Source organism: Setaria italica, chromosome VIII, assembly GCF_000263155.2.
Source record: "Setaria italica strain Yugu1 chromosome VIII, Setaria_italica_v2.0, whole genome shotgun sequence".
Classification (NCBI taxonomy): domain Eukaryota; kingdom Viridiplantae; phylum Streptophyta; class Magnoliopsida; order Poales; family Poaceae; genus Setaria; species Setaria italica.
The window spans coordinates 25,647,512-25,668,134 of NC_028457.1; the positions used below are offsets into that span (position 1 = coordinate 25,647,512).

The 20,623-nt window shown below is 44.6% G+C and overlaps 1 protein-coding gene across 3 annotated transcripts; it reads right to left on the reverse strand.

The window, feature by feature from the left end:
- Positions 1 to 694: 694 nt before the first annotated feature.
- Positions 695 to 20,286, reverse strand: LOC101772923. 3 transcript variants are annotated; one of them, XM_022828983.1, is made up of 6 exons: positions 20,170 to 20,286; positions 19,786 to 20,002; positions 19,379 to 19,478; positions 18,969 to 19,094; positions 1,302 to 4,484; positions 695 to 1,150 (listed from the first exon to the last, which is right to left on the reverse strand). In XM_022828983.1, the coding sequence occupies exons 2-5, from the start codon at positions 19,839 to 19,841 to the stop codon at positions 1,335 to 1,337; spliced, it is 3,432 nt and encodes a 1,143-aa protein (XP_022684718.1). In that variant the 5' UTR covers positions 19,842 to 20,002; positions 20,170 to 20,286; the 3' UTR covers positions 695 to 1,150; positions 1,302 to 1,334. The 3 variants fall into 3 exon arrangements, with proteins under 3 accessions (XP_022684718.1, XP_004979341.1, XP_022684719.1); XM_004979284.3 differs by having other exon boundaries at positions 19,786 to 20,033; XM_022828984.1 differs by lacking the exon at positions 19,379 to 19,478 and having other exon boundaries at positions 19,786 to 20,033.
- Positions 20,287 to 20,623: the final 337 nt, after the last annotated feature.

A 20,623-nucleotide genomic window follows, 5' to 3' on the forward strand; every position in this document is an offset into this window, starting at 1 on the left:
TTAAAGGAATCAGAAAGAAAGTGGATGCCCATCAGCAGTAGCTTGTGAGAGATCCTTCCACTTGCTGAGCTAGTTACAGGGTTGTGATCAGTAGCTCACTTGCAACTACAGAGATTTCCTTTATAGGAAGGGGTAAGGCACATGAATTTAGGCAGTCACAGAATCAAGAGAATGTTTTCAAATGAAATAGATATACAGTAGGCATAACACCTTGCAAGAACTCGTTTTACGTCACACAACTTTATATTACAAGTAGCTGTTCCAGCAGCATGCAGCACAGAGTAGCACTGAAACGACAATCTGATGTGGAGGTAAAAACGTAAACCTCAAGACAATTGCTGTGAGGCTAGCTAGTGCTCCCTTCATAGAGATGTTACGACATCAAGATTTTGTTCAGCGCAGGTGGCCATTAACATTTTGCTTGGAGTCGGATGATCCATAGGGATAGTGACGGTTTTCAGCAGAACAAAAGGTTGTACTTATAAAACAAAGCTAGAAGATTTGCTAATGATTTGACGACAAACTTCCTTGGACAGCCTATAAGGCACTGTATATTGAAGTCTCCTGATTGCACCTCCTCACAGAAATTTAAGGGAAAAAACACGTAACGACATAGGCCATCTAGACAGGATATGTGTGCTAGATCAGAATCACTTGCACATGGACCAAACAATACTCCTAGTGAAACATAGTATTGGAACAAATAGTTCACACTTGAAGTAGATCACATCAAATCGTTTGCAAATAGATATGCAGCATTAGCATGATGCTGCATCAATCCATCACGCATACAAACTGCCTCCAGGGCTTCGGAACTCAAACACTCCCACACCATGAGGTTTCTGTGACTATGGTAGAAACACCAAGGCACATGTGGGTTCCTCTCTCTTATTTCAAGCGCGCGCACACACAAAACACACAGACAGAACCAAACAACACTGGTGCGTCAGTCCCATGAGAGACGCACACAAATTAACATAGTTTGGAGCACACCCAAAACAACTTGGTGGATGCTATAATGCAGTAGCATCAAACACCAATTTATTCTTCAGAAAACCCAGCAAAGACATGGCAAACAAACGCAAAGCACTCTGATTCAGCGCAGCAGAAATATAATTAGCAGCGAGACGTCACCCTCCATCCAGCGTATCTGCAGAGGTTGCCACAGTTAGATAAACGTACGTACACCATAAGATCCATCTGTTGAAGTACGTTACTTCATGCATTGTTTATGTACTGCTTGAAATTAAAGGGAAGAGAGAAATAAAGAAGCAAGGTGGAGGAAGCTTTCATGCATGTACCTGAGCAGCTACCTAGAGCGTTGTCAGGTTGGCTCACAAGAGAACCGTCCCTCTGAGCATAGTTTTCTTATAGTACTTGGAATGACGCGGCTGGAAGAGGGAAGGGTGGTGGCCAGCATTTTTCCCGTCCCACTGCAGCTTCGCCCACCAGTCCTTCTCGCAGTCCACAGCTGGGCGGCTGTTTGGGCGGTCGGCGGTGGCCGGGAGGCGCTTGAGGCTCCAGCATCCCCTCACCCAGATGGTCTCGAGCTTGGGTGCAAACATCCTGGCGGCGCATATCTGATGCAGCTTGGGGAGCTCGTGCAGGTGTACGTGCTTCAGCTTTGGGAACTCCAATTCACCTTCTTGATAGCTGGTGATGAATACCTGACTGACATCACCACAATAGACGATGTGGATGGTCTCCAGGTTGGACAAGGTACCGGTACCGTAGTACCACCATGACAATTGAAGGACAAATGTGAGCCTGGGGCATAAGTGCAGATATATAGCCCGCAGTTGTCTGAAGGGTCCTGTGAACCAACCGCTGCCTGATCTAATATTAATGTTCCAAATACAGTGTGCCATCAAGAGATCAGCCGCCCAAAAGGTCTCTAGTTCAGAAAAGCAGGAACCATAATCATAGTTAGCTGTGAACACAGTGTCCAATTTGGGGCATCTTTCGATGCAGCACCACTTCAGACCAGACCAATTGCCATCAGTAACTATGCTCTCAGGGATAACAGTGTTGATGGAAAAGTTGTCATGCACAAGCAACGATTTGGCCCTTTTAATGAAAGACCTTGCAGCACTGATTCCTCGTTCGGTGATCACATTAGTATTGCTTATTCCCTCACCAATCTCTACATGGAGGTCCAGTGGCTGAAACTGTTGATGAGCAGTGCTGCCGTCATGATCGATGGTTGCCTTGGCAAAGTTGACATCACTGTAGGTCTGGTAACTCTTAGAGATCAGTGACTTCTGTGGTGGTGATCCAACTAATTTGCTAGTGCTATATGGAGCCATCTTCTCCTTGCTAGTAGATGACAAGCATAGATTCATATTGAATGGAGCATTTTTCCAGAAAAATGCGTCGCCACTTGCTACCAACAACGACTGAAGGAACCTCAGGTCTGTAACAGAAACACTAGCACTAGCACTAGCACTAGCACGCCCAGATTCTTCTAGTTCTTTATTTACGAATGAATCATGCGGTGCTTTCGATTCAGCTGCTTCTGTGCCTCCTCGAGTGTCAATGCACAGCACCCTTAGTTTGGGCATTCCATCATTCGGCCAAAGTATAGCACGAAGCCGCATACAGCCCAACAAAATGATCCGTTGGAGACATGGAACCTGCACCACCTCATCTTTGAGATCAAGTGTTTTGACTGACGTGTTTGAGAGGCTCAACTCCTCAAGTTCCGGGAGAGATCCACACAATCTGAAGTTCACCAGTCTAGTACAACCTGTCATGGAGATGCAGGAGATTTTAGCTTCCTTGTTATGGTCCTCTGCAGCCTTTGCATCGAAGCTAAATGTTTCAAGTGATGGAGGAAGTGATTCGGGGCCAATGTGCTCTACCCCAATACAACCATCTAGAACTAGTGTCCTCAGACTGGTAGCACCTGACAAGCATGGCAAAACTTGTATTGTGCTATTCCCTGACAGGTCAAGGAGCTCCAGCTTCAGCATATCCCTGAATTCATCTATGTTGTCTGTCTCCCAAGGGCATGTAGGCTCAATCACTCGAAGCTTGTGAATGTTTTGTAGGTGTCTCCATGTCCATCCTTGATTATTCCAAATTCTTCCTCTCTTTATACTTATCTCCCTAATGTTTGTAACCATTCTCTCTATTATGTTTGGGGATGAATTCAATTCCCAGTCTGTATAGCATATGTCCAGCACCAGCAGACTCTGGAAAAATTTAATTCTTCGTCTATCCTGCTCGTCCTCCTCTTCTTTGTTTTCCTCTAGTTTATTTGGTTGATCCTTACACTTTTCCAATCCAAGGAATCTTATATTTGGGCAATAAAGGAAAGGAGGTGAAGAAAAGTTGAAGGTGCAAAGGCAAAGTTTCAGTACATGAAGTTGCTCAGATCTTTGGAACATGTTATCAGGTAATGATGCTACCGATCCTCTTCTATTTGCCCAAAAAAATGATGTTGTGTCTGGCTTGATTTCTTCACTATTAGAGTTCGTGGCTACAATCCAACGTGTTGTATCACCAAATTTGGGAAATCTATAAGATGAGAAGTCCTCTAGTATCATTTCTTCATGCAAAGCAGTGGCCACCTCCCATGCTTTGTCTTGATGATATTCTTGCATAATCCCATCGCAAACCCAATAGTTAGAGGCATGAACAGGCCAGTTGTAGTCTAGGTTCTCGATACCCTTGGCATTTAGTAACAGCAAATACCTACAGCACAATGCAGCAACTTTTGGGGTGATATCAAATCTTTTTGTGTATTGAGCTATTTCTGTAGCTTCTTCATGTACTAGTTCTTCCCAGAATATACTTGTACCATAATCAAAATATGAATAGAGATAAATATGTGATTTGTCTACACTCTCTGTCTGTGGGGATTTCTTGTTTGAAAATTCTTGCTCTGTTGGTGATTGATAACCAGGCTTGGTTGATTCTGAACTTGGACTTATATGTTCCCGATCTGTTGTCTGCTTCATTCCTGGGATACCGCGAAGCCTTCCACGGAAAGTCCACAATACCTTCCCAATAATGTTTGACCATCGATCTGTCTGTTGAGGAATGCCAAAATCATTCAAGTTAACCATGTTATTGCTCCCATTATGAAAAACCACCAGGAAACTATTTCCATGCAGGGCTTCATGGATCTTTCTCCCGGCATCTCCTATCTCAATCCTAGAGCCTTCATCTACCCCACTGAAATCCTCCTCCTCATCTTGTCTATCAAAAATATCCATGACATCTTGACCAAGGCTTAATTTGTCTGCAATTGTCCTCTGGAGTGCTCTCCGGCTTTTCCACCTAGAGCAATCAATATGGATGATTTGATCATATCTGTTTCTCAAATGCGGTGGAGGGTGTTCAGCAACAGATTTAAGAACCGCAGATGCACCGAGTCCTCTCCAACCGTCAAAGTAGATGACCTGATGTGGCTCCCTTGTATCCTCCAAATAAGGAATTATGACTCGCACAGCTTGATTGACAGTGCCCGCCGGAAAATTCTGCATTCATTGACAGTATAAAAATTTAGTACTAATTCTGAAAAACTTAGTCAACATGTGACTTGCAGCGTGCTTCCTCCATCTCAAAATGTAAGATGTGCTTTGGCCGAGTGTAGCCTCCAAGGTGCACTTTGACAACTAGTAATATTATATTAAATAAATTTACTCGTGACTGTAGGACTACCTTAGTATAAAGTACTTATCATAAGACATAAAATTTTAGTTTAATTATTAGTCAACTATTATGAAATTTGAATCTTGTACACAAAATAAATCCGTGGGAGTACAAGGATACCATTAATTTCGTGTAGTAATTTGGAGTTGCTCCATAAGGGTTACTCTTAGTAATTTTTTTGCTTCGTGTAAGTTTCTTAGATCATACAAACCTTGAAGAGAAATAAAGTTGATCTAAACCGCGAAAAGTTGGTTCGTGAAGGAGGGGCATCGAGGCAGCCAACAAGGATAGTGGGCGGTGCGGGGTGAGCTTCAAAGTCGATGGGAAACAGGACGAATGGTGTGCTAGCTAGCGTGAGTTGCTGACCAAAACATTTTGTTCTTTTTTTTTCAGTTGGCCATCCTTTAGTTATTAGCACCCCCTAATGTTTTAGACATGAAAAGAATCTAGTGGCCATTCTACCTCTCGTGATATTAGTTCAGACCACGAGAAGGCGCAGTTGTTAGTGACGGAAGAGCCATGAGAAGAGGAGAGAAAAATAGCTCATCCATATCCACGTACGCAGAATTTGCTGTTGGACACTCTGATTTCATGGTTTTACCAGTGGACACTGAAAAAAGTTGATTTTGCTAGTAGACGATGTTGAAAAGTGGTTATTTGCTGGAAGACACCCTATCAATTATAATATACTTTTTCATGATTGGGACGGAGAAATAACTCAAATGACCCTAATACCCCTCCAGTTTACGAGGCCCACAAGCCAGCCCTATCCTATCCATTTGCTTTCATGCTGCAACTATCGTTCCCTTTGCTCACCGGCGGCCCCAACTCATCCCCGCCGGCATCTCCTCTTTCCTCACTAGCAGCAGGATGCTCCCTCCTCTCCGCTAACCATCAGCACCTCCCTTTCACGTGATGGCCACCAGGCCACCACCATCTCCTCCTCGACCACCGCCGTGCTGTGCCCTCACCTGCGACGCGTCGTCGCTGTCATTGCACAATCCAGAGGAGGTAGCAGGACACGGCAACCAGAAATGAAGCAGCCATCACAACCCTGTTGCTGTTCTGCCACGGCCAGATTTACAGGCGGCACGGGCGGCGACAGCCGGGGTCAGCAGCACTGCAGGCGACGGCTGAGGCCGACGGAGCTGCAGGCGGCGCGCCACCTAAGCGGCTGCGGGCGGGGCCAGCACAAGGTCCAGCGTGGCTGCGCACAGGGCCGGCGGACGGTGTGGAGCAAGGCAGCCATGCGTGTAACACGAGGCAGCAGACCCGGTGCAGTGGTGCGCTCCAATGCTCCAATTGGATTGAACGACAACTACAGGATAGATATCGGGCCTGTTCGCTTCAGCTTATAAGCCGGCTGAAAAGCTGAAACGGCTGATTTGTTGTGAGAGGAAAACACTGTTTGATGGCTGATAAGCTGGCTGAATAAGCTGAAGCGAACAGGCCGGACATGTCGACCCTAAGGCAATATGGTCATTTCATCTCATTTCCTCCTCTACTCACCCTCATATTAATATTTTAATAGTTGCGGTGTCCTCCAGCAAATAACAATTTTTCGACAGTGTCCAGTAGCAAAATCGACTTTTTTCGGTGTCCACTTCCTAAAACCATGAAGCCAAAGTGTCCAACAGCAAATTTTACCTCAAAAAATAGTTGCTGATATTAAGGACCTCCTTTTATTTAACATCTAACGAATTTAGCACCCCCAAACATCTCTTCCATGGTGCAAAATTGAAAGACAAGGGGTTCCATTGATTCGCGGGGTATTTGGGGAGGGAGCTGCATCGATTCACAGGGTTTGCCTGGAACTAATAGGCACGATTGCAACCCTCATCATCAAACATGTCCATTTCATGTTGAGGAAAGCTGAATTTATTTGCAACTATCCTCTGCTGTGTGTGTCTGGTTTTTTCCCACTCGATCAATCAGCAAGGATAATATTATGAAATCTGCTTCGTTCTCAAAGATGACGGAGGGTGTTCAGCTATATATGAAAGGCCGAGATAACGACCACAGATTTACCAATACTACGCCATCTATCGAGGTATAGATGATCCGATTTTGTCTCACTTGTATCCTCCAAAAAAAGGTGTTATTATTATCTCTTATACACTTACTACTACAGACACATCCTTTCTTGACTGCTCATCACTGCCAGTTGCACATAAGCCGGTAGTGATACACTGTCACTACCAGCTCAATACCTCAGGGCCAAGTTCAATGTCGGAACCAGCAACAACCGGTACTGAAGACACCTGTCACTGCCGGTTGATGGCATGAGAAATGCTCTATATGAAAGTTGTAGATCTCGAGGATAACTTTGTATTGATAAGCATTTTTATTTAAAGTCATTCAAATAGGTAATATAAGGTATATTAAAGTGATGTTGGAAGAATAACATCCTTTAGCAAGTCATATACATGGTGCAGATGAGATGATAGGGGGGCTATACATGGAGTAAGAGGTCCCAGGTTTGAATACAAGATACCTCACACGCGCATACTTTGTTGGAAAAAATCATGTGTCGGGCATGCACCCCAAGCCCACGAGTAGGCCCTGTGCGGCCCACTAAGTGGCGTACTCGGACACGATCAAGACAAGGGGGCTACGCGGCAATAGGCGTATCCCACTCGGACTAGTTAGGTGTGCATATGGAAACTACTCGATCTACACCGAGTAGAGCTCTGTAATCGTACCCGACTAGGATTCAAACTTGTAACCCTGCCCTCCCGAGTATATAAGGGCGGGTAGGGATCCCCTCAAAGATAACAACTCATCCAAGTTCAATACAACCAACTCACAAGACATAGGGTATTACGCGATCTAGCGGTCCGAACCTGTCTAAATTGTGTTCCTTGCGTCACCATCGACTCCTTGATTCTCGACGGCCCTTACCGCACAAAAGATCACCTAGGGTATCCCCCAGGCGGGTTGCCGGTCTAAAACACCAACAGCTGGCGCGCCAGGTAGGGGTGCTCGTCGAGTTTCTCTGCGTGAGCTCGATGGCGCCTGTCGTTATCAAGCCTGTTTTCACCTTCAAGGCAGGTGCAACTTTCGTGTTCGGATCTTGGCTCTGTATCGCTGACAACGCTGGATCGTTTCAGCGCCAAATCATCAACATCCAGGAGAAGAAATCTATCAACAAAAGCCTTTCTCAGCCAAAAATAGAGGATTCGGTCAGGAAGAACCAAAATTTCAAAATCAACAACACTGAGTTCGACTACGCCGCGGACTCGACCCCAGTTTGGACTAGTCGGTCCCAGTCACTTCCCAAATCGACTTTAACTCCAAAATGGTTCCTATACGGACTCCGCAATGCAGACGAAGTCTGCCAAAGTCTCCTCACTCGAACTCAACTCGAGCACGGGAAAGACAAAGACGACGACTCCGACTCGGACTACATCCCATAGATCCCGCTGTCCGGACCCGCCCAAGGTCTGGTAATAACTTCAACATCGCAAGGCAGATTCGTTCACTAGCCAGGAATGAGACCATCCCTCCTCGCTCGCGACTACGAGTCACGCCTCGTCGCTCATATAGACAACCTCCCGTACCAGGAAGGCGTCCCACTCACTTCAAGCCGCGAGGAAAGCTCCATAGAAATCGCAACATCAAGCTCTGGAAGCTACTACCCAGACAGAGAAGTCTTTGTCATTACTCAAAATAACAATGCGGGTACTAGCCAACAGAGAACCCCTCGACGGATAGCACAACTCGACAACGTCTCAGAGGATGAGTCATCAGCTAACGCCCCACAAGATGAAACTTCCGATCAAAGAAACCAAAGAAGGATGCGCAATGTAACTCGGGCTGAACGCTGACAAATGCTGGCTACAAAAATTCCCATCACAAACCTTGAAAGAGCATTCGACGCAGTACATGCTCAAGAGCACAACACTCCACTCGCAGCAATTGCCTCGATCAACCTTATATCAACTCTCATACCTCGAGACAGAGACAACGAAATGACAGCTCAACTTGCGCAGCGAGGCAATGGACTAATTGCACAACTCGCAGAACAAGCTTACAAGCTACTTGATAAGGAATCACCAATCCCGTCCGTTCCTCGCATTACAGCTCATCAAGAGGGCAATAGAGGTGCTGCAGTTAACACTGACTTCCACGAAGCACAAAGAAATAACAGCGAAGTAGTCAACCAACCAAGGCAACATAACCAAGGACCGAGCAAACACAACGCTCCAGTGCGACAAAAAGATGTTGGAGAGGTTAGTTGCACTAACTCCGCAAAAAGTCCTCGCCATATCCCGAAAAATTATGAAGTATCGAATTTTAGTGATCTACGAGAAATAATCAACAGTCGACGTGAGCGAGAAGTCGACAATTACAACCACTTTCCTGCCTTCACAACTCAGGTAATGAGGACAAGATTACTCGAAAAGTTCAAACCAACAGGAATCACTAAGTATGACGGCAAGCAAGACCCAATTCAATGGCTCCGATGTTACTCGTTGGCAGTCCAGGCAGCCGGAGGCAATAACAACACCAAAGTTATCCATTTTCCCATATGCATGGAACCCGCGCCTCTGACATGGCTTGAGTCACTCAAGCCTAGATCAATCGACTCTTGGGAAGACTTGACAAAAGCTTTCACCAACAACTATGACGGCTCCATGACTAGACCGGGTAACAAGATCGACCTAAGTCAAGTAAAATAGAAAGAAGGCGAAATACTACGCGACTACTTGCGACGATTCTTCGAAAAGAAGGCTACTACAGTCGATATTTCAGAAACAGACGTCATCGAGTGCTTCCAAAATGACCTCTATGATCGATGAACATACCAAGACTTCGGCAGACAACGACCAACTAATGTCAAGGATCTCAAAGTCATGGTGCAACAATGGGTAGATGAAGAAGACAAAGAGCAAGAACGGTTCGGCTCTCATCGCAACCGCGGACGAGACAATAATGACAATGACCAGGATAGAAACCGACACAGCAATACTCAAAACAACTTTTCGAGTAATCAACATCGCAAACGAAAACCTGACAACACCATTGCTTCCATGACTAACTTAGGGAAGAAGGAATCCCGCAAAAATGATGATGGGCCAAGTTTCACCGAACTACTCAAAAAACAGTGCCCATGGCACCCGACCAGCAAACACTCAGCAATAGACTGCTACAGCATGCGCCGAGTAATGCAAGGTTTGCCCGCACCACCACCTCCCGAGGAGTACAACAAGAAAAAAGATAAAGGCAAAAACAAGGTCCACAACGACAAAGAAGGAGAAGGCGACTTCCAGATCGTCTCCAAAACAGTCAACGTCATTTTTGGCGGAATCTCAGGCATCGCATCCAAGCGGTCCAGCAAACTGGTACTTAGGGAAATCATGGCCATCGAACCAACAGATCCAACACCGCTAAAATGGTCAGAGGTACCCATAACCTTCAGCAGAAGGGACCACTGGACATAATTCTCAGAACCAGGCCGATTTCCTCTAGTACTCGATCCCGTTGTTGTAGGATCAAAACTGACAAAAGTACTCATCGATGGCGGAAGCGGACTCAACGTCATTTTCACTAAAACACTAAGAAAAATGTGTCTTGACATCACGGAAATGCTCACTCCAACAGATTCACCCTTCTACGGAATCGTACCAGGAAACGCACCCATACCACTAGGACAAGTCGTCCTGCCAGTCACTTTCGGAACTAAGGAACATTACTGAACCGAGTACATCAGATTTGAAGTCACCGACTTCGAGACATCTTACCATGCCATACTCGGGAGACCAGCTCTGACTAAGTTTATGGCTATACCACACTACGTTTATCTGGTACTCAAAATGCCAGGGCCCAAGGGAGAACTAACACTACGAGGAGATTTACGACGATCCTACGAGTGCGACACCGAAGCCGTGGAGATTGCCGCAACCTCTCAAGCACCCAGCCCTATGCAACAAGTTTTCTCAGCTTCAAAGAAACTCCACCCAACAGAACTCGAAATACCAGAAAACAAGTCAGGGTCAGCAAAGGTAAAGCCAACAAATAAGAAAGACTTCAAACTAGTTAATCTCCAGACCGACGACTCTTCTAAGACAACTCTGATTGGAACAGAGCTAGACCCTATATAGGAAACCGCGCTCATCAGTTTTCTTCGGGCTAACCACGATATCTTTGCCTGGAAACACCGACATCATGTGACCTTGTGAAAATCCAAATCATTTTTTGCTTTTTTTTGGCCTATAAAAATAAACAAGTGAGTTTCGGAAAACCCCTTTCACTGCTGTGTATGGATACTAGCCGGTAATGATGGTGCATCCTTTCACTGCCGGCCGGTGCGCCCAACCGGCAGCGAAACACCCTTCCTTGTCGGCTCCCCTACTCGGTAGTGATGATTATGTAGTGCTGGACTGAAACCGTTAGTAATAGTTTTGGGGCCCGTTGTAAAGGCCTCTTGTGCAGTAGTGATACTGCTCATTGGAAGTACCCATCCAAATATCTTGATTTCATTTTAAAATAAATTTCTTCAATAGCAGTCCCCAACTGATATTGCTGTTTTTTTTATGGTACCAATAATTTGGATATAGCTATTCTTAGAGCTGAGAGGGAATATTATAGTCTCAGTCTCCACACTACGTAAGAATGCACATAGCAATATTAGACCCATGAACCTTTAAATAATTAGACATTAGCATTTGAACCTGGTCAGTAAAGTCATGTGCCCACGATTTTTCATCACCACATCACTAGTGCCTTTTCAATTACATCTAAATTGACCTGGAGAGCATATCTACAAGAACTCCAATAGTACCCCCCACTCCTTGAAGAAATGATTTTATTGGGGTTTGAGCACTATAGCACATCCTCAATAGCTCCAGTCCCGGACCACCAGTAATCACTTCTACATGTGGGGCACCGGGGCAGCATCTACTGAACAAGCATGCCAAAACTAGGGCCGCCTATGCAGTTTGCCATCAGCCCCAGCATTTTGGATCGCCTTTAGAAATCAATTTTCATAATCTGTCCGTTAAAACTAGTATCTAACCCATGAACAACCTACATGTCTATTAGTTATAGGTTAGTTTTGGCACTTGTCTTTAATTCATATCTTTTGTGCTAAAGTCCAAATTATAGGATACTCTCCTCAATTGTCTTTCATGACAAATGCATGGCTCTCAAAAGTAATTCAAATACTTGTATGCACATATTTAGGGGGAGCATACCTTATGGTTTGTGATTTTTAGAATAACTTCTTTGCAAGCTTATTTTTGTTTAGTCTCATGCTATGATCTCAATTTCAATTGACCCCCTTTAAATATCATTGGCATTTATTAGCTATCTCCAAGCATAATATAGATTGAACTCCTCATCTTGACTTAATTGTCAAGTTGTGCATATAAATGTGTTGCCTTCCATCACATGTTTGAGCATATTTAGAAGGAGCTTAGTCTATGTTGTGTGAATTTCATAAATTGTGATCCCAATTGCCTTCCACATCCAAAGGGTTATAATTTATGGAACTCTCCCTTGTGGATTTATTGTCTTTCTTTTTGGTGTTTAATTTCAAAGGGGGAGAATTTGGGCAGAGATGGCAAGTGGTAATTAAGCTAATATCCGAAACATCTAATATTCAAATCCGTGGAAACTTGTATATTGTTATCCGAATTCAATGTCCGTTTCTTATATTGTAACTAAGTGGATACATTCGAATTTGTTTATCATTATCCGAATTTGAAATAAAAAATAAACATGGATATGGATGGATATGACATTATTTGTATTCGAATACATTAAACACATACCTAAACCATGCTATAATACTTTATTTTCATTTAGTTTGAAACTAACATATTTATTGATGAAAATTACATTTAAATAGTTTATTTTATTTATTATGAATATTAAATATTTTTATATGTTTCATTTATAAATTTAGATAATTATTTGTGGAACTATTATTTTATAAAAATATTTTAGCAAGTGATATTTTGTCTACAATGTTATAGTTGATCCTTACTTATATGTTTGTATGATGATTAATTGCTTTCGTGCTAATTCCTGTCACCCAGACTAAGTGGATATCTGAATACAAATATGAATTTGAGCTATTCCTTTTGTATTCGCATTCGAATTTGAATAAATATGTGGTAAAATGTGCCATCCGAATCCGATCCGATTCCACACCTATATTTGAGAGACCAAAGCAAGCAATGTGCTAGTGGGAGGAAAAATACATCATTGGACAAGATTTGGTCTAAGAAAGGGAGAAAGTGATAATGTACAAAGGGAGAGCCTTAAGTCCATCTTGGCCACAAAATGGGGATGATAAGAAGATAAGGTAAGAGCAAGGTATGCACTTCACAAAATTGTTGTTTTTTGTGCTTTTTTCCATTAGCATATACCTATCTTGCTCTTTCCTTGTATCCAAGCAAGTAGTTGCACTTAAATTTTGATTTTATCTCTTGCTTTGGTTGTGTTGTCATCAATCACCAAAAGGAGGAGGGTTGAAGAACCAAAGATCCCGGACTAGGGCCTTTGTAATTTTGGTGATAATGACAACATAGTCAATGAGACTAACATTATTTGTTTGTGTGCAAGTTTTTAGTCCATGGATCACTTTTAATAAGTAACAACTTAAGGAACACATTGAAGACAAAAAAGATGACCGAAAACCAGAAGCCAAGACAAAGAGAGAAATAAACTAGATCTATCCCATGAATTTTAGCTTGATCAAGTCAAGATGATCTGGAGGTTTCAGTTCCAACTTCTAGAGCTTTTCATAAGATTTCCAACACATCAAAGATCATTAAAATCAGAGTCCAAAGTAAAAAAGTTATGTCCAAAATCTAGTGAAATATGTTAGAAGGTCGACAAGCTAAAAATGGTGTACCAGAAATCTGGTGATAAAGCTCCGATGAAGCCACCGAAACTCCAGTGTGTGAAGTGGATAATATACCTAGGGAACTTCAAATTTGGACCTCTTGACGTTTCTACTAACAGGAGCTCCGATGATATTCTCCGGTGCACTCATGGTGCATTTTCTACGTCCGGTGTTCACAGAAGGTTGTAATGGCTAGTTTTTGGACTCTACTAATATGACATTTGGTGAGTACATCTGGTAAAGACAATGTATCTCTGGTGACAAAAAGAAATATGACCTTTGGAGTAATGGCTAGTTTTTGGGGTTGTGGCTATATATACCCCTCGATATGACAATTTGAGGTGTGTTGGAGTGAGCTGAAGCTAGAGGGAGCCTTTGAAGTGTCTCCACCACCAAAGTGAGCGTATTGAAGATTATGGCTTTTAGCACAAGATTAAGTACTTGATTAATGCTAGTTTAAGCCTTTATTGTTTCTTGCTAGGTGTTTAGCCTAGAGTGAGGAGAGCAGATAACCCTCTTATATCTCAAGGTGCTTGCACGCACCATGTGTGAAGGCCCATCGGCGTTGTAGTCTTGCGAGACCCTCCAATTGAGTTTGTAGAGCGGCCACGGTGCTTTATGATTGGGAGAGCACTCAAGCCTTGATTGGATGAATGCTCATAGTGAAGATGACGGGGAGTAGTCTGGATAAGGCCTAGTAGGAGACCCATTTGTGAGTGGGGAGCTCTAACAGCTAATCTATGAAATTACCCCAACCGGGAGCTTAACCCTTGCGAGGGGCTCTATAACATCCCGCTTTTTAGAGCATTTAAAAATACGGACTTTTTAAATTTTTCTTTACACTAAACCTACTCTCTTTTCTCAAACATTCAAAACCTTTTCAAAAAAAATCATGCATAAAATACAAGCATATTTGTTGTACTTGATTGCTCTAGGAATTCTTCGACCATCTTTTCCTCCCATGCCTAGGAATAATACATCCGATAAACCAAACTTTTCCAAAATATTGCCCTTTTCTAAAGTCTAAACCTAATATCCAAACCTAACTCGAATATTAAGTCCTATTCAAACCCTCTATGAAAACCCTAGCAAATTTTAGTTATGCCCAAACCTTTCTAAACTCCAAACCCTACAAAAAAGTTCCATTTCCAAACTCAATCCTAGCCCACACCTCAAATCCCCTTCAAATTTGAATTCGTTTCAAATTTCAAACCAAAGACCCCATTGAAATAAATGAAAAACCTTAAAACCACCGGTAAGCTTGCAGGATATTCATCAACCTCTGCCCACCTCTAGCACTCGCCTGTGTAAACAAGAGGCAATCATCTGCAAACATGAGATGAGACACCCATGGTGCATGAATGCTGACCTTGATCCCTTTTGATAGATAACTTGGACCAGAAAATTTCAGCATGCTGGATAAACCTTCGGCACATAGGAGGAAAAGGTACGGGGACATAGGATCACCCAGCCATATACCTTTCCGAGAAGTGCCCATTTACCCTCACTGAGAGCTTCACTGTTTCCACACACTTCATAATCAGGGATACCCAGCTTTCACTGAAACCCAATTTGAGCATGATGCATCTCCGGTAAGGCCATTCCACTCACTCATACACCTTGGCCATGTCCAACTTCACTGCACATGCCCCCGTGTTCCTTTCTTCCTTCTTAGATAATGTATACTCTCATAAGCAACAAGAACATTGTCAGTGATCAAACGACCGGGCACAAAGGCAGATTGTTCCTCTAAAATAACGTCATCCAGGACCAACCTCAAGCGATTGGCAATAACCTCGGAGCAGATCTTATAGAGGACATTACACAAGGCTATAGGTCTGCACTGGGTTAGTTCCTGTGGGTGCTTCACCTTTGGGATTAACACTAGAACAGTGTTATTTACAATACCCAGCATATCTCCACCATTTAGGAATGCTAGCACCGCCGTGCTCACATTAGGACCAATCAGTTTCAAGTAACACTGAAAAAACCCCGCTGTAAAGCCGTCTGGCCCCGGTGCCTTGTTTGGGCGCATCTTGAACAAGGCCGAGCGTCCAGCAGTTCATTCATGGCCTCTGTAACCTTTCGGGGTACAAATTGCACGACCTCCTCTAGTGTTGTATGTTCGTGCGCCATGAAAAGCTGCTGATAGAAGCCCAGTGCCATCTAGCTCCTCTTGCACCGTGCATATCGAGCCGTCCGGCCATTTCAACACCATAATATTATTTGCTCTCGATCTTTGCCTGGCCTTGGCTTGGAAGAAACCCGTGTTACGGTCTCCCTCACGTAACCAGTCCACTCGAGAGCGCTGTTTCTCCATCACTTCTTCACGGGCAAGGATTTTCGCTAGCCGCCGAGCGACTTCATGTTCCTCTCTCGTCAGGCCAGCATGCAAGTTATTTATCCGGATTTCTTCAAGCTGTTGTCGTAGATGGATGAACCGAACTGCTCTCTTTCCCATGATTTCAATGAGTCCTGCATTTCCCCTAGAGATGAATGAATATTATCTAGGAAGTTGAACCCCGCGTCCACGCCGTGACGACCGTCTCCTCATAGCTCTCATGCCTTTGCCACATGTTCCCATATTGGAACGGCTTGCCCCGGCCACGTTCCCCGATCTCACCTGATCGATTGAGCTAGATAAGAAGCGCACAATGATCAGACACCGTTGTTGGGACATGTAGAACGAAAGAGTCTCCAAAGAGATCAAGCATGCCGTTGTCCGCCAGAGCTCGGTCCAGCCGGACCTTGACATTGTTGTTGCCCTCTCTCTTGTTATCCCACGTGTATGACAGATCTAAGAAGCCAAGATCAGTGAAGCCAAAGTAGCCCACCGGCTCCCGAAAACCTTCCATCTTCCATTCCTCATGATCATTTCCTCCCATTTGTTCATGATCATGCAAAACCTCGTTGAAATCCCCCGCACAAAGCCATGGGAGGTTAGATTCATTCCGAAGGAATCTCAACATTCACCACGATTCCTTACTACATGTTCTTGACGGATCCCCATAGAAACCTGTGAACCACCATTGACGTCCAGTCCCCCCTTCCTCCGTCACCCACACATCTATGTGCTATGTGGAGTAGGTCTTCAGTTCCATAGCAACATCATTGGTCCACATCAGTGCGAGTCCACCGCTGAGACCAACACAATTTACATCAAAAGCGTTTGCAAAGCCCAGACATCAGCGTAATTCTGTCTTAGCTTTTCTGGCGCCCATTTTCATCTCTGACAAGAAGAGCACCTTGGGACAATTCAGCTCCGCAAAATTGGGGAATTCACGAACTGCCTCGGACCTCCCATAGCCCCGGCAGTTCAAGCACATGAGATTCATTGTGCCCGGCAGGATTGCTTCCTGCAGCCACCGCCGATCTTGCACTTGGGTTGATTGATACCTTCTGTTTCTTCTGCACCTCACTTGCATCCTCAGCTCGGCCCGAGGCACTGCCAAGCTGAGCAATCCTGTCACTCACCAGCCCGGAGGGAACAACATTAGCCTCAATCGCAGTAGGTTTAGGTCTAGTGTAGCACCCTTGCCATTCAATTTCCTCTTCCTAGGGCTTGTGTGTTCCGGCTTCTCTTTCTCCTGGAAGAGCTTCCTGGTTGGGGCGTTCTTCTGGAGCTCCTTTCCCTTCTGGGATTAATTGGTGAGTTCACCTCTTCCCCATTCTCTTGATCTTTATTTTTACTGGTGTTCTAATGCGACGACGATGATCGCCCACTCCCCATTGAGCTCCCAAAGGACTCAGCTGCTGCCGCACCAAAGCTCTGCGGCTTCTTCCTCTCATATGGTGCTCGCAGTTTAACGTCGTAGGGAAGCTTGCCTCCTAGGAGCCAGGGTCAGGCACTCTAGATCCATATGGCCCATAATGCTGCAAGAGTGGCAGTAGAAAGGCAGCTTCTCAAATTGAATGTCATAACAGTCAGGGGCAATGCCCGATCAGTTTTTAGCATGACACCCCGTCGCAGGGGCTTCTTCACCTCCACTGACACACAAGCTCGCAGGTATGGGCCGCTGACCTTTCCGTTAGGCCCCTCATCCACTTTTACCACTTCTTCGATCAAGCCTGCAGCCATAGTCCCTCACTCCACCTCCATCCACCCAAAGGGCAGGTTCAAGATATGAACCCCCATCTCCATGCGTGTGAAACAAACGTCAGATGGGTTTAGGGTTGCATGGTACTCCCGGAGGATAACAGCATGCTTCCCCACCATCCATGGTGATCCAACAAGGGCACGGGTCTTGTCGTCACGACACCCAAACTCGGCGATGAACAGGTTCTCCGCCCTTTCCCCCACTGATCATAGCTTCAGACCATAGGGATTGCCCCAAGCCGGCCTCATCGCACTCATGATAGTGGTAATGTGGAGAGTCGCCGGTGATAGCACCTTGCCGATCAGTGCCCACTCCCTTGTACCCCCATCCTGCTCTTCCTCATCATCGCTGAAAGTGGTGAACTCCCCCTCATCAGTGGTGAGATTCAGTTTCTCCAGGACGGACGCGACACGCGCCTCTTCCTCCGTCAAATTCGGCGATCCCAAATGCGATGCATTACCCCAGATGAGGCCATGGCCACAACGAGGTAGGCACCTGAGGAAACAAGAGTGTGACCGCCGAGACTATCGTCGGGGCACAAAGAATCCCATGCTAGGGTTGCTAAGAGGCGCTCCTAACCCAAGCAGAAACAAGGGTTTATGTGGACACCGGCGCGGAACAAGCTAACTGGAAGTATTTGCGGTGGACGCCAGCAACGGAGCGTTACCGACGTGGTGAGCGTGGACGCCGTCGACTTGGAGTCCACGGCGGAGCGGGATCACGATCGCCTGTGGTGTCCGCGCCAGGGAGAGTATAGAGCGGAAAATTTGGAGAGTCGGTTCCATCTAGGCACTTTTTTAGTCTATTAAAGCCCTGTTTGGATACAAACTCTTAAAGTTTAGTAGTGTACTAAAGTTTAGGATCCTCAAATTGCTAGTCCTAAAGTTTAGTACAGGGCTGTTTGGATGGACTACTAATCTTTAGGACCTTAGAGGGAAAATATAATTTTAACCCCCAATTACTCCTCTAAACTGCCCCTGCATTGTTCACGTCATTAATGCATGCGAGGGCAATAGGGGTAAAGGGGGACTTGGGACCACTTTTAGGAGAAATAGGATCCATTAGTACCCCTTGGTCCTTCTAATGAAAATAGCCCTCCTAAAGTTTAGGAGTGCACTTTTAGGACCCATGTTTGGATGCACAAGTCCTAAAAGTGTCCTAAAAGTGGACTCCTAATCTTTAGGAGGGTGTATCCAAACAAACAGGGCCTAAGTAAGAGAGCAGTACGAAGAAAAGAAACGAAAAGGTGTATTGGAATATTATTACAAAGTTGAAGACGTTTAGATATATTGCAAGTGTATGTAGCCAATCAGTAGAAGAAACGCATCTCTAGAATTTTTGGTGTTACAGATAGTTACCTCCCATATCAGGGGTCTCTCTATGGGGTCACGCCGAGAGGGGATGTTGAAAGGGTTCTGTTGTGTGTTTGTCATCTGACCCTCCATAGACACCAATTTCAGTGAGATCTTCCGCAAATAATCAGACTACAAAAGAAAAAGGGTTAAAGTTGTGGTTTTGCACCGGTACGAAGTTAAAAGCGAAAGGCGCGTGGACCAATAATATTTTGCTAGCATATATGTCCTAATATGATTGGACCAGACAGTATCCATGCCTTGATTTATCATTTGTGTTATCATGATAAGACACCGCTACACGGCCCGAAAAATTGTTTAAAGATTACTCTTTTCTATCATTGAACCACCCCGTGACGAAAATTCCTGCTGGTTCCACATACGGGAGGTAGCAGAGTTACTTAGGTTAACGGTACCAGGTTGGTGGCTTCAGTATAGGTGTCCTCTTCAAATCGCACAGCAACTTTTTGAAGCTCACTCATCCCTTCTGGAGACGATACAGGCAGATGCTCCATTCTAAAAATAATGGAAAAATGTGTTATATTGGGAGATATACTGAGATGTGCAACGAGAGTCTGATCCGGAGGTGAAGTAATCTAGGAGCACGATCCTCTGGTGTGTCGACAGCCAAAATTACATAGAGAGATTGGCGAATCGGTCCATGGGCATGGACGGATCAACAAACCCTATCCTATCCTTATATCCTTGTACGCAGGGGGTGCAGAAAGGGGAAATTATTGAATTCAATGAATCGAGTTGCTCGACACTCGGGAAAAAAGAAGCGAATCGCCGAATCGCCAAAGAGGAGAGAGAGTTGACTTACATCTTATTGACGATCCTGCTGCGCGCCTCGGGATGGAGCTGGGTGCGCCAGTCCATGGTTTGATGCCCTAGGTCTGCTACTCCGCTGCCCCTGGTTGTCCCTTATTCTTGTGGTTTGATTTGATTTGATTTGATTTGATTGTTGGGCTTGGACCGATCTGTTGCTGGGTGAGGAAGGAGCACCTAATACTCCAGTCGCGCTGAGCTGAGCTGAGCAGCTACATATCACAGGTAATGTGATATGTAGGACTATAAGAGATTACGTGATAATCAACATTTTTCCCCAACTTTAGGTCTATAGGAGATTACATGATAATGGAAAAACAAAGGAAAAACAATCACAGGTAACAATGAAACGAGGAAGAAGAACGTTACAACGTCGTACCTCCTCCAGTCCCTTGGCAGCTACATATCCTATATGCTAGTATTGCAGTGGAACGATGGATGGGAGTAGATAATTGTCAGATGCTAGCAGCTCGTTACAAATGGTAACGAGCTTCCGGTGTGGCCATTGCCATATTTCTGAGCTCCACGTTGCTTTTCCTCTCCTTTTGTCTTATATATGCTTTACTACATAAAGCGAAACATGGTTCTTTATAGTCGCTTGGGGTGGGAGGTAAATGATAAAGATGGGACTGCGGCCATCCTGTCTGCCAAAGCAGTAGCCGAGTGCCTTGTTCATGGCTCAAAGAAGAATCCATCCGGCGCTCAATTTTTTTTTTGAAACATTTTCGTGAACAAAATGTTGGAGGTATGCCCTAGAGGCAATCATAGAGATGATCATATTCCATTTGTATCCATGATTTGTATATTGTGTTCATTGAATATCCATTAAAGGC